At 41.0% G+C, this 14,330-nt stretch overlaps 1 protein-coding gene across 6 annotated transcripts in view; it reads left to right on the top strand.

Annotated features, from left to right (window-relative positions):
- Positions 1 to 14,330, top strand: part of Gsk3b (glycogen synthase kinase 3 beta) — a 163,536-nt gene that overhangs the window by 106,557 nt on the left and 42,649 nt on the right. For all 6 annotated transcript variants that reach the window (XM_006975732.4, XM_076548847.1, XM_015994618.3 and 3 more), the window contains exons 5-7: positions 478 to 608; positions 4,569 to 4,675; positions 6,735 to 6,832. In XM_006975732.4, coding sequence (XP_006975794.1) covers positions 478 to 608; positions 4,569 to 4,675; positions 6,735 to 6,832 — 336 coding nt within the window. The remainder of the gene's footprint in view (positions 1 to 477; positions 609 to 4,568; positions 4,676 to 6,734; positions 6,833 to 14,330) is intronic.

Consider the following 14,330-nt stretch of genomic DNA (forward strand, 5'->3'; position numbering starts at 1 on the left):
TCTCTCTCTCTCTCTCTTTGAGCTCTTCATCTATGTTTTAAGTAAAAAACCCATCCAGCTGGCTTGAGGTGAGATGTTAAGGTGGGTGAAGGGGATTGAACCCCGGACTCTGTGCGTGCCAGGCAAGCGCTCTACTGCTTAGCTACATCCCTAGCCCTCTGTAAATTTTAGTTTGAGACGTGGTCTCACTAAGTTGCCCAGGTAGGCCTTAAACTTAGAATTCCCCTGCCTCGGTTGTATGCCGCCATGCCTGGATCCTTTTCTAAATTACCAGAGGATAGCACAAATAGATGTTTAATGATACTTTAATTTTCTAATTTATATAGAAATAACATGAAACTTGTTTGGGGAAAACTGTGTACTAATAATCATCAGCATTTTACATGTTCTGCTGAGAATACCACTTTATTTATTGCATAATGATCCAGCTATGTTTGAGACCAGAGTTATTGAATTAATGTCTGTTGTTTATTCCAGTTGTATATGTATCAGCTGTTCAGAAGTTTAGCCTATATCCATTCCTTTGGAATCTGCCATCGAGACATTAAACCGCAGAACCTCTTGCTGGATCCTGATACAGCTGTATTAAAGCTCTGTGACTTTGGAAGGTGAGCTGGTTTTCCTACTCACTCCCCATCCCGTCCATACCTCCCTCCCCTCATACCCTCTTCAGTATATTACAGTGGTAGTCTAGGCCCTGTAATCCTCACTCGGGGAATGTAAACTAATGTAGGTCCTTGTGAGAATGGTTTTGATAATTTCTAATGGAATACTAAATGGGTGTGCCTTTCATCCTTACAGTTAACTTTTGAAGATTATTTCAATATCCATGTTGTGAGATTAAGTATGTTTAGAGATTTTTAATATAGCATTGTTTATAAATAGCTAGTAGCAATAAAATGTCCAAACAAATTATGATATATACAAATACAATGTTATACGTGCCACTGAGGGATAAAATGAGGAAGCTTCTGAACCGGAAGGGAATGACATCTAGGAAGTACCAAGTGAGAAAAGTCAGGGGCCAGCAAGATGGCTCACTTGGGAAAGGCACTTGCTCTCAAGACTGACAACTTGAGTTTGATCCCTGGAACTTACTTGGTCCTGCAAGTTGTCCTCTGGCCTCCTTGGGAGTACTAACCTTCAGGCTTGTGGTGGCACCTGCCAACAATCCGAGTGCTCAGTAGGCTAAGGTGTGAGAGATCATACGTTTGAGGCTGGCCTAAGCCACATAGTGAAGCCCATGCAAAAAGAAAGCCGCCGCCACATCAGTACTGTATGCATAGTGTGCTTTAAAGAAACAAAAATGCTGGGTGTGACTGTTGTGTAAAACACGTGCGTGCATGAACACGGCTTATTTCTGAATTGATATGCAATGTTCATACATGATTACTTCTGGAATTGGGAAACTTGCATTCTCGTTGATCTGTAGTACTGCTTGAGTTTATGTAATTTGTATATATGTTCTGTTTTCATTACAAATAAATTTTAAGTTATATATATATATCCTTTTAATTTCACTTTAACCTCAATTCAGGAATGAGGTAATACATTGAGAAATGGTATGGAGTTTGATTTCTTGGTCATACACTGTTTCTTAGTAGAAAAAGTTCATGCTTTCCCTTTTGGTAGTCAGTGGCCGTGAGCCTCCCAACATGCGGTCAGGCCTGTATCCGTAATAGGACAGCTCATCACACTTATTCTGTGATAGCCACCAGGGAACCTCTCCTCTTTTGTTCTGAGACATCTGTCTTTATAACTTGGATTCTGTCCTGTCTAATGTCTTTTCATCCTTGTTAGAATTCTTCTTTTTCTGTTTAGCACCACAGATGATGTATTGACCCGTACCTGCTGGTATCTGTATTTCTTCCTCAGATGAAACTGTGGCTTTAACATCAGATATATCTCCCACGGGTGTAGGGAGGGACTTGAAGACACCAATCCGCTCTGTCAGTAGACTCCTTCTGAGTCTCATCCTGCACCTCTTTCAGACATCCCCGTTTTAGTCCCCCAGTTACAAACCCTCTCCCCGTGTCTCACTCCGCTGACTGTGGCGCTGCTGGAAATAAGCACCCAAAGCTCGCGTTGATGGTTGGCACGGAGCGCTGCTGCTCGTGTCACGTGAGGACGGACGGCTGCCCGAGTCAGTGGGGCTCGTTACTGGGGAAAGGGACTGCTCGGTCCTGGGAGAGCCGCCAAGTGCCGCAGGCTTCCTCTTCTCGTCGGCGTGCTAGAGCAGCGTTAGCACTGGGGTTCTCTGGGGATGGAAAGAAGCTTTCTTCTGCGAAGTTACAAGGGGAACTTTCACAGGTGTGGAAGTAGCTCATTCTTACCAACTCTGAGGAAAGACTTTGAGACGCTTCCTGCTCTTCGGTACTAGGGTAGCAGAAACTCGACCAGACCGACTTACTCTTCTAGAAAGTTTTTTACTAGGTGAAACAAGGTCTGGCAGGAGCTGGAAGGGCTAGGATGGGGTGTTTCTAAGGACCAGATTAGGTGAGGCCACACACAAGGCAGAGAGTCAAAACCTCTCACTCACAAAAGAAAAAGTTAGCTTCATCGGCATTGAGGGGGAAGAATTCACAGGCTGTAAAAGCCTTCAGTTATATAATTTTGATTTATTGTGAAATTTCTGACCATATTTAAGAATATGTTTGTCAATTAAAAATGGACCTTGTTTGTTTGGGTTTTGGGACAGGGTCTCTCTGTAGCCCTGGCTGTCCTGGAAACTCACTCACTGCCTTTGCCTCCCAGTGGAGTGCTGGGACTTAAGGCACGGGCCACCATGTCCTGCTGCTTGTTTGGGAGCCGGAGTTTAAAACTCCACATCCTAGGCAGCTACTTTATCAATCAAGGAGCTCTATCCCAAGCCCCCAGAGTGCACTTCTGAAGCTAGAAGAGTCCATTACAGTTACACTGAAAGCTAAGGGTCTTGGTTTTCTGAAAACATTACTATTCTTAATGGTTGTTTTATGTGGGCCCAAGAAAGTTAAAATTTGAGACTGCTAATGAAGGGAAAACAATTAGTTTAGTGTCATCGTTGACTAAAGTCAATGGAGGGGAGGAAGCCCAGACTTGAAGGTTGAAGGACACTTTCCCCTGACTGTGCTGTGTGTAGCATGAATCTTAAAAGTTCTTATTAATAAAATCAAACCCGAGGCCAGTTATTGGGGTCAATGCTGGTAGATCAGAGAGACAGAACAAGCCACAGCTATCTCACCTCGCCGCATCCTCAGCTGGTCTTGTTTCCTCAGACTGGAAGCTTCTGTGTCCTCATCCCAATGGCTCTCAGCTGAACTGCTGCTTCAAAGCTTGAATGCTTAACCAGCCAAAAATCTTCCAGTTTCCAGTTCTCACGCCTTATATATCTTTTTGCTTTCTACCACCACTCCCTGGGATTAAAGGCTGGCTTTCTGGGATTAAAGGCGTGTGTCACCATGTTTGGCGATATCCAATGTGGCCTTGAACTCACAGAGATCCAGAGGGATTTCTATCTCTGGAATACTAGGATTAAAGGTGTGAGTGCCACCATTTTCTAGCCTTTGTATCTAGTGGCTGTCTGTTCTCTGACCCCAGATAAGTTTATTAGAGTACACAATATTTTGGGGAACACAATATCACCACAGCTGTGTCTTTGCTTTCCCGTACCTTCACCTCGGATGTTTCTCTCCTGTGTCTGTGACGGCCACCGTCAGTGCATCTCCTGGGGTGCCTGCTGATTGGGAACGGGGTTATCGGAGGGACATTTCAAGAGATACTAACTGTAATTTGCTTTAAAGTTGAAGTGTGTATACTGTAAAGTACTTTAGGAGCAAAGTTGTAATAATATGTAAACAGCACAGTAGAGATAGAATTGATAGGTTCTGAGTCGCTTTTTCCCCTAAAGTTGAATGTCTTTTTGCAGTTTGTTTAGTAACAGGTGGTTAGACAGTTACAACCTGACTAGAACATGGAAGTATGCATAGGTTGGTTGTGTAAGCCTTGGGCTGGTCATCCTGAGTCAGAAGTCCAATTTAAAAGCAGTGGGCAGTTTCTTACCCTTGTTTAAAAGCATGTAGGTGAGGAGTATTGATATGTTCGTCTGCTCTGATCCAGTGTCATTCTTCTGCTGGGGAAAACTCCTTTGAAATGTCCTGTCCCTTACCTTTATTTAATTACTTAATATTTTTGAGACAGTCTCACTGCAGACCAGGCTGGCCTCCATCTCATGGAGATTCAACGGTCTCTGCCTCCTGAGTGCTGGGATTAAAGGTGTGTACCACCATGCCTGGCAACCATTTTTATATTTCAGAAGTAGAGTTCAGGAAATAGGGAACCAGAAAAATCCAACATGTGTATCCTTTTGTAACTTTTAATCTCTTTGTTCCTTAGGTAACACTTGACAAATGCTTACTTTAAAAATCACCTTTTTCATATCAATTTGATGAAATTGTATATTTCTTTCATTGGAAAGAAACAGTTACAAGTGTGTTGTATTGCAGTGTAGATAAATGTGGTGTGTGAATGTAAGAGTATTGTTTCTTTAAGGCATGGACTAAAGATTGCTCTTTATTTTTATTTTTTCATAGTGCAAAGCAGCTGGTCCGAGGAGAACCCAATGTTTCATATATCTGTTCTCGGTACTATAGGGCCCCAGAGTTGATCTTTGGAGCCACTGATTATACCTCTAGTATAGGTAAGTACTGAATCTGAGTAAGTGTTTATAACTGGGGATTGCACCCTGACGCTTACAGTTTCTCTGACATGCAAAGGGCATGGCTGCAATATATTTTTGCAGAAATGTATAGAACCAAAATTTTTTAACCTTTTAGAATTTAATGTTTATTTTTTCTATTCTTATGCATTTTTAGCATTAGAATTATAAAAGTATTTATTATTTTGTAATGTAGTTGGTTTAAATCATTTGTTTTTAGCTTAAAGTTTCAAATAATATGTAAGTACTGTACTCTTTTGGTAAGTTGTTTTTAATTTAAAAAAAGAGACAGGGTGAACGGCAGGAAGCCATATGCCATGTGGCCTGCATGTGGGGGTCCGAGGACAACTTTGTGGAGCCTGTTCCCCCCTTCCATCCTTATGTAGGTTCTGTGGATCAAACTTGGGTCATCAGGCTTGCTCTGCGAGAATTTTTATCTACTGAGCTATCTCATGGGCCCTGTATTAGTTTTCTGGTTCTCCTGAAATATTTACTTCTGAGCCTGATACCTAGTTAGAAAATTGGTTAATTAATAATGTTACTTTTAAAATGTTAATACTGTAATTGATAGGGCAATAATATTTTTGAATTCCTACCATATGCATTACTTAGTTTTCGGACAGTTTAGTTCATTAGTTGTTCAGCATATTTTAATCCCACTGGTCATTTAAAGGTTTCATCGGAGATGTCTAAAGATAGAAGGATTAGAGACAATTGAGATCATCACTGACCTTGTCTTACCTGTTCTAGTACAATTGCTGTGTCAGCACAAAGACCATGGCCTGCTGGATCTGAATAGCAAGACAGAAAGCCAGGCTAGGTTTGATAAAGGAACAAAATTATTTTATTTCACATATGGGGGGGGAGCTGAGGTTGACATCAGGTATCCTCTTCTGTCTGAGCTGTGAAATGGAGAGAATTGCTAATTCTGCCTACTTTTCATGGTTGCTATGAGGGGTAGAATAAAATGTTACCGAAGAACTATAGGATGGAAGGTGACTTTCTTTGTATATTTATTAACTCAAAGGTTCCCCAAGAGCAAATTTTAACCCTTCGTCCTTGGGAATGTCATTGGATATTCTAATTGATTAGTGTTTTATTCAAATGTTTGATATTGGTCATATATATATATATACATATATATATACATACATACATATATACACACATACATATATACATATAAGATACTGGATTGATATTTGGTTGTGCTAGGCTCACCTAAAATAGTTATAGCCAAATTGCCTGACACATTGTGGAACATTTATGTAAATCAGGGCTTTTGGGATCCTAACAAACATTTGGCCCATTTTTAGATCTAAGTTGCTTACTTTTTAAAGTTTTTAAAATTTATGTGTATAAGTATTTTGCCTGCGTATATAATATACCACATATGCACATATATATGTCTGCATATATGTGTGCATACCACTTACATACTTCGTACCTATGGAAGTCAGAAGAGGATAACGAATCTCTTAAAACTGGAGTTATGGATGGTTGTGAGCCGTCATGTGGATGCTGGGAATCCAACTAGGTTCTCTGTAAGAGTAGCAAGTACTCTTAATGGATGAGCCATCTCTCCAGCCCTGATCTTGCTTCCTAAAGCTGTATTAAGATTTATATGTGCACGCCTTTATCCCGGCACACAGGAACCAGAGGCAGGCAGACTTCTTGTGAATTCCAGCCAACCTGGGGCTAGCTACATAGTGGGTCAGTCCCTGTTTCTCTCTATGTGTCTCACTGTATGTTTCTGTCTGTCTGTCTCTGCCTTTCTTTCTCTCTCACACACACAAAGTAGATTTGTAAAAGATGAATACTTATAAAAATACTTATTTGTTAAAAAAAAAAAGTTCAAGCATATGAATAGATTTTTTTTTTAATTAACAATATTTAGAATGGAACCATTACTGATTCTGACTAAATTATTGTCATATTTGGATACAACCAATACTGTGTGATCAAAATAAAATACACATTTCACCTCAAATTATAGTGTTATAAGCTTTCTCTTGTTTTTGTTTTGTGTTTTTTCCTTCAGATGTATGGTCTGCAGGCTGTGTGTTGGCTGAGCTCTTGCTAGGACAACCAATATTTCCTGGAGACAGTGGTGTGGATCAGTTGGTGGAAATAATCAAGGTGAGATGGTTGAGTTACACTTGTGAAGCAAAAATGCTATACATTCGCCCCGAAAAACAAACAATACAACACAATAGAACAACACATTTAAACAGTGGAGGAAGGATTCAGACGTTTTAGGCCCCAGAAACCCGTGTGAATGTTGACGGGGCCTGGTGTTTTCCGCCGAGAGACCACAGAAGTAAGCTGGTTAGGAAGAGTAGCCATACCTGCCAGCTCTGGTTTAGACTGAGACCCTGCTTAAATGAGTATAGGGAACCAGTGACCAAGGACGATTGCTGGACCTGCCTTGGGCCTTCATGTACATGCACACACAGGTATAAGAAAGGAGAAAGGGGTGGTAGGTCATTAAGTCTGCTGTGGTATAGAGCAGGTTTTAAAAATATCATAATAAATAAACTTAGTTTTTTTAAGATTTCTTTTTATATTTACCATATGGATTTTTTTTTTTTTGCCTGCTTGTACATATGTGTATTACATGTGTACATAGTGATCTCAGAGTCTGGAAGAGGGTGTTAGATCCCTTGGATCCTCAAACTGGGGTTACAGATCATTGTGAGCTGCCACATGGGTTCTGGAATCAAATCTGGATCCTCTGGAAGAGCAGCCAGTGATGTTAATTGCTGAGACATCTTTCCAGCCCCATGATTAAATTATTTTAAGATCTATTTCATAATAAAAGATTTTCCTTTCAAAATAAGGAAAAATAGGGGCTTGGCGTCATTGTGTCGAAAAGGCCAATGGATGGCCGTCTTCATTCAGTCTCTGTGTAGTTAGGTTTTGTAGCTGAGATCACTGTGGTGTAACCTCTTTTTGGTAGCCATTTTTAATTTCAGACTGAATCCTTAACCTTATTAACAATACTGTTTTTTTTCTTAAAGATTAGAAAAAAGTAGTGGAAGTCATATAAGGACACAAAGAAATCTTGTAGAAGGCTTTTTAAAGTGTGCAAAATACTGTTCAGTTTTTGAGACAAGAAGTAGGCATTATATACAGAGTCCTGTGTGACTAAAGGGAATGATACTTTTAGAGCTTCAGAAACAGGACTGTTGTTCATTTGGGGTTTGTTTAACGCAGAATTTTCCAGACATCCCCTTTCTACTTAATATTCCTTTCTTGAATACTCCACTTTGGCTGAGATTCACCTAGATTGTTTTTTTTTAAATGTTTGGTTCCTATGAATAGATAGCAGACAAAAGGGTTTTCACTTTTATGTCAATGATTTGCATAATCACAGAATTAAGGAGGAGAGGGATTTATCCCCAAGTATAAAATTATTTATAAAGCAAAGGCTGGTAGCTAAACCACTTTTGATAAAGAATAGACTGGAAGACTCATGTCCTAGTCTCAAAACTAAGTGTTCAGCTATAGTTATAGTTTTTGAACTTGGAGTACTATGGGACCCCCCACAATGGACCGGTTCCTCCTGTATCAATCATCTGTCACAGAAAATGCACTATAGACTTCTCTACGGTCTAGTCTTATGGAGGTGTTTTCTGAATTGAGATTTCCTCTTCCTAACTGACACTAGTTCATGTCAAGGTAACATAAAACTAGCCATCACTGAACTAGAGAGATGGCTCAGTGGCAAAGAGCATTAACTACTCTTGCAGAGGACCCGGGTTCAATTCCCAGCACCCACGTGGCAACTCATAACTGTCTGTAATTCCAGTTCCAGGGAACCCAATACCCATGGCAAAATACCAATGCACATAAAATAAAAAAAATAAATAATTTAAAAAAAAAAAAAAAAAAAAAAAACAAGTAGCCAGCACACCACATATCATTTTAAACCCCTCTAACTACATCTTTTGAGTCAGTGAAGGATTTTTGTCTTGGTATTGGGCCCAGAATATAGGGGTTCTTGCACTGAAGGAGTTCAAAGTTAAGTTGGGAAGAGGGGTTGGTTTTTACCTCAGATGGCTGAGCGTTGTACAAACGCTGGATTCCTGTGGGAGTTGGTGCTACCTGGAAAGGCTTCATTAGAAAATAATGCATCCACTATTGAAAGAAGGCTAGTGCTTCGCAGTTTAACTGAAGTCAGCTCTGCTGTGTGTTTTAGTCACTCGAGGTGGTTGTGAATGGTGGGGCTGATAGAATAGGAGTGTACAGGAAAGAGGAATCTAGAGCTGTGGGCCGGAGGGATGCACTCTATTCTAGGGAGGTAGAAAGCCACTGCAGAATTGTAAGCAGAGGAGTAGGGTTCTCAAGAGGGCTTATTTACTCCACAGCAGCTTTAAACAAAACTAGCTGCATGTGCAGCTCCATTGTTGAAGTTTGGTGCCCTCTGGTGTTGAGCCATCAAAAAGCAACTAACTAATACCTCCTGGGCTTGACTATTGGTGTAGTCTTTGTTGGGGTCATTTTCAGGCAGCCTTGGCAGGAAGCTCTGGAGGCCTCGACCCTAGATAAAGAACTGTAGGCAACTAAGGAATTCTGAGAACTGGAAAAATAGTCTTCCCTAGTGAAGAGCACAGTTAATTTCTTATCCAACCCAAATGGTCACCCCTGAAAATATATACATGTAAGTAACATTGTGTGTACTGAGCAGCATGTGTGTGTATGTGTAACAATGATTAAGAAGAAGAGGCCATAAATTTTAAAGGGAGGGGGGGGCCCGGGGAGGTTGGAGGAAAGAAAGGAAAGGGGAAATGATAAAATTATAATCTCAAAAAATAAGAATTAAAAAAAAAAAAAAAAAACCTTGGAAGAAGCGCCTGTTTTGGAGCTTTCTATAGATGCTTACTTTGGTCTTTATTTATTTCTTTGAAGATACCAATTCAGTTTCTGTTTTGATGTTTTCTGTGTGGGGGTCAATTTGTAACTAGTGGATAAAAAAAATACTGTAATAAAAGTGGATGGGAACAGATATTGCTGAAATGATTTTGACTAAGAGATGAAGAACATCCCAAAGGGATGTAGCAGCTAGATCCCTGGTTCTTTTCATCTTTCTTCTCATCTTTATGATGTTATAGAATGATGAGCAAAAGAAGGTATTTTTTGCATAGATGGAAAGATCATAAATTCTATCACAATAGAAGAATGATTCTGCTTCCATTTCAGTGATATTTTTTTATCATTTTTCCTTCCTCTTTTACTGTGTGAATAATCTAGTTTCTTTTCTGTTACTGTGATAAAACACTCTGACCAAAAGCTCCTTAGGTGGCTTAACGCGTCCAGGACACATTCCATCCTTGAGGAAGTCAGGACAGGAACTTGGTGGCAAGCCTGGTTGCTATATCATCGTGCAGCATTACCTTTGATCAGGAAACTCATTCACAGCCAGAGAAGTACAGCAGAAACGTGGAAGAATGCTGCTTGGTGACTCGCTGGCAGATCCACACTTACCTTAGCTTTCTTATATAGCCCAGGACCACCTGCCCAGGGAGTGCAGCCACCCATGGTGGGCTGGGCCCTCCTGCATCAATTAACAATCAAGGAAATATATAAACATGCCTGCAGGACAGTCTTATCCAGCCAGTTCCTCAATTGAGACTCCCTTCTCAGGTGACTTTAGGCTGTGAAGTTGGCAGTTAGAGCTAATTAGGACAGTGAAATGCCATGCCTAGAGAAAAGTGCATAAAACTTTTATGACAAGTTTAAGTCATGGAAGGACTCAATTTTTAAGAAATCCAGAAATAAGTATTCTTTGTTTTGTGACTGGATAACTTCCACCAAGGTTTCTTGGATATTAAAATAATAATCCCATTTCTTAAAATTCAACTGAACCTTGTTTTGTGTCTGAAATGATTATTTGCATCCTATCCATAAAATAAAATTATTAAATATCCTATCCATAAGATGAAAAAGTTGTCCAATTTCAAAACTCAAGAGTTAGCTGTAGTGAATCAGGTGAAATCCTCTCTAAACCTGTTAAGAATGTGATAACTAGACATGTTCTGAAGTTGAGCTCTAATAGTTGAGTTATTAAGATGTCTTTTACTTGTGGTGTCGGCTTGATATAATTATACTCAGTCTGTTGTCATGGTGTCCCCCTGGCTTTCAGACTTACATTGTCATTCATTGACTAGCCAGTGGGTATGATTTTTATTAGCATGCTGTTTTCCACCTTAGCTGCCAGTGTGGACAGAGTTTGCTGCTGTCCCGTCTGCCTCCTGGATTTCCCCAAGTGAACATCAGCCCTGGCTTTCTCTCCTTCGGGGTGTTTGCAGGGTTCCTTTCCGCCCTCACTGCAGCGTGGCCTTTGACCTCATCTTTATTTGTGTTGGTTTTGTACTGATCTTTGCTGTTGTTGATTTGTGCACAAGTCTTTGGGCCCTCGTGTTTTTAATATGTTGGTGACTTCCGGGGCTCTGTTGGCCTATGTTTTGCTCGTTTTTGTATTTTAGATAGGGAATTACTAGATAGCCCTGCCTAGTCTGGAACCTGTTCTGTGGCCCTGTCTGTTGTCAGACTCGGTAGTCCGTCTGCCGTAGCCACCAGGCCTGGCTCCCGTTGGTGTCTTTATTAGCTTTTTTCTTATTGCCGTGACAGAATACCCAATGAACGTGCGGATTGGCTCACAGTCAGAGGACACAGTCCGTCGTGGTAGGGAAGGCATGGTGGCGGGAGCCCAGAGAGCAGTGAGTGGTGGTGGTCAGCCTGCTTTCTCCTTTGTGTCTTCTTGGGGACCCCTGCTCATGGAAGCCCCTCATAGACACCTTGAGGTGTGCCTCCTTGGTAATGGTAAATCCTGTCGCGATGATAGTAAGGATTGCCTATCCCGGCTCATTAAGCCATATTTCCTTGTTGTGCTGTTTAGAGGTTATTCTAGGATTAAGACTACAGCTCTTTAAAATATCAGTTTTTAAATCATAATAGTAATGGACCACCTCATATACAAGCTAGTGTCAACTGTTGTATCACCTCACCTTTTTCAGTATAATTTTAATATCTCTTCTACCTGCTGTAATCCTTATACGATATGCTATCGTTTTGTTTATAGACACTTCCTCTGAAGGCTTTTTGTTTTTATTTTTGGTGGTTAGGGGATTTTTTGTTTTACTAGCTTTGTGTACAAATGTAGCTTTGGCTGTCCTGGAACTTGCATTGTAGATGAGGCTGGCCTCAAACTCACAGAACTCTGCCTGCCTCTGCCTTTGAGTACTGGATTAAAAATGTGTACAATCTCACCTGGCTATAAAGAAAAAAATGAATATTTTATTTTTAATCTTGTGTATGTGAGCGAGTGTCTGCCACGTGGCTGTGGCTTCCCCTTGGGGGCCAGAAGCATCAGATCCCTTGGAACTGGAGTCTCAGGCAGTGCTGAAGCATGGACACAGGTACCGGAATCAGACTCTGGGGGAAGAGTAATACTTGCTTGAACACGGAGTCATCTTTACCAGCTGCAGGACTTTCTGAAGGAGCGGGAAGCTGTGTATTTATCACTCGGGGTTCTGGAGAGGGAAACAGATAGAGTTATCATAATCCCTTTGTCAGAGTGGGAGAAACTGTTAGAAGCTTTTGTCTTTCGTCCCGGAGTGTCCTCTTGGGATGAAGAGCTGCTGCTAACAGTCTGAGCGGTTACTCACACTAAGTGTCTTTAGAAGGATCCTTTTACTGGAAGAGTGCTTCCCCAGCCTCGCTCTCATTTTCAGTTAGCATTTTTCTTCTTGACACCTGGGTTTAATGTGTCCCCTTTATTCGTGGTATTCTTGAAGGACCTACCCCCCCACTCCCTTTTAAATTAGAATTTTTTATAGTTGTTATTTATGTTTATGAGTGTTTTGCCTGTCTATATGTATGTACACCATGTACATGCCTGTTGCCCACCAAGGGCCGAAGAAGGTTTGGAAGGTTTGGATCTCCTGGGACTAGAGTTACAGAAGGTTGTGAGCTACCATATGGGTGCTAGGAATCAAACCCTAGTCCTCTGAAGTAGCAAGTGCTCCTAACCCTTGAGCCAACTCCCTGCCTCCCGTCCTTCATGTAATGTTTAAAATAATTTGCTAACATCCTTAGTGTTATTTATCTGTCTCTCTTCCCTCTTCTGTCTTACTACCCTCCCCAATTAAAAAAGCCCCACCCTTTTTCCATTTTCCCTTAATATATCTATAAATTTTCCTTTTATTAATGACTTTTACCAATTGATTATGACTTGACATGATGTTCTTATTTATGCTGATTGAGGCCCCTCGAGTCTCTTAGATTATGAAGCATGCAAGATTTTAATCAAATTAGAGGAAAACTTTTAGTTTGTAGTTTTTCAGATAGTTTTTTTTGTTTTGTTGGTTGGTTTTTGCTTTTTGCATCTGCTCTGCTCTGTACTCCCAATTCTTCACCCTTTTCTCAGACCTGCTCTTCCATTCTTCTCCAGGACTCTTAGAGGGAGTGGTAGAAATACTCTCATTGGCACTGAGCACTCGGTGGTCACTTACCCTCAGCATGTTAAGTATCCATTAGGCTTTATATTTACTGTTGTTTATTGTAATGAGCAACTTATCTGATTAAGGCTGGGAGTAGTATTTGGCTGTAGGCACAAAAATAAATATTTTTATGTAGAAGGCAGTTTGCCAGTCTTTTTTAGTTTTTCTTTTGTCCATGTGTTTACACTTAGGTACCTGTGTCTTATGGTGGCCAGAGTACAATTTTGTGTGTCGCTTGTCAGACACAGGACTTCCCCTCCCCCCCATTTTTGTTTGAGGCAAGGTCTCTCCCTGACTTGGAACATGCCTTGTATGACAGGCTGACTGGCCAGTGTGCTCCCAGGGTTCTCTGCCTGTCTTCTTCTCTCAGGCCGGCATGGTACCGGACCTGCCCTTTCACGTGCGTTCGTAGAGAGCACCTTCAGGTCTTCATGCTTGCCTTGCAGAAGGCACTTCACCAGCTGAGTTACCTCCTCAGCCCGTTTCTCCTTTTCTAGATGTCTGTGTCAGTTTCCTGTATATAAGCTACTGAACTTAGAAACCAAATTGTTTACTTCCGCACTACACTCCCATGCTCCTCTGGAAATCATCAGCTTCAGCTCATTTTTACCTCTGCAAAGATACTCATTCTGGGCCTCCATTTTTCATCCTAAATATGTTTGAAACAGATGAGTGGTCAGCCAGCTAGGACCCAGACCTGCATACGGTTTGCACCCAGGCTGTGAATAGGCTTCTGTTACAATTGCTTTTTTACCGCAGTATCGGAGCTGAAGAGTGAGCGGGAAGTAGGCCTCACAAACCTACTCTGCTTCCTCTGGCCCTTTCTAGGAAAACAAACAAACCTACCTGCAGTGACTCGTAGATCACTCATCTAGTTATCTAAAGTTTACTGATTCTGTAACCCTTCATGATCAAGTCTAGAAAGGCAAGTTTCTCTCGTGTAGGCCCAGAATTTGCTATGTAGACCAGGCTGGCCTTGAACTCACAGAGATCCACCTGCCTCTGCTTCCCTAGTGCTTCTGTTAAAGGTGTGTGCCACCACCACCACCCAGCCTATAAATAAGCTTTAAAAAAAAAAAAACAAAAAACAAAAAATCACAAACTTGTGTTTTAATGTTTTAGTTTCCCTGCTT

This window comes from Peromyscus maniculatus, chromosome 12, assembly GCF_049852395.1.
Source record: "Peromyscus maniculatus bairdii isolate BWxNUB_F1_BW_parent chromosome 12, HU_Pman_BW_mat_3.1, whole genome shotgun sequence".
Classification (NCBI taxonomy): domain Eukaryota; kingdom Metazoa; phylum Chordata; class Mammalia; order Rodentia; family Cricetidae; genus Peromyscus; species Peromyscus maniculatus.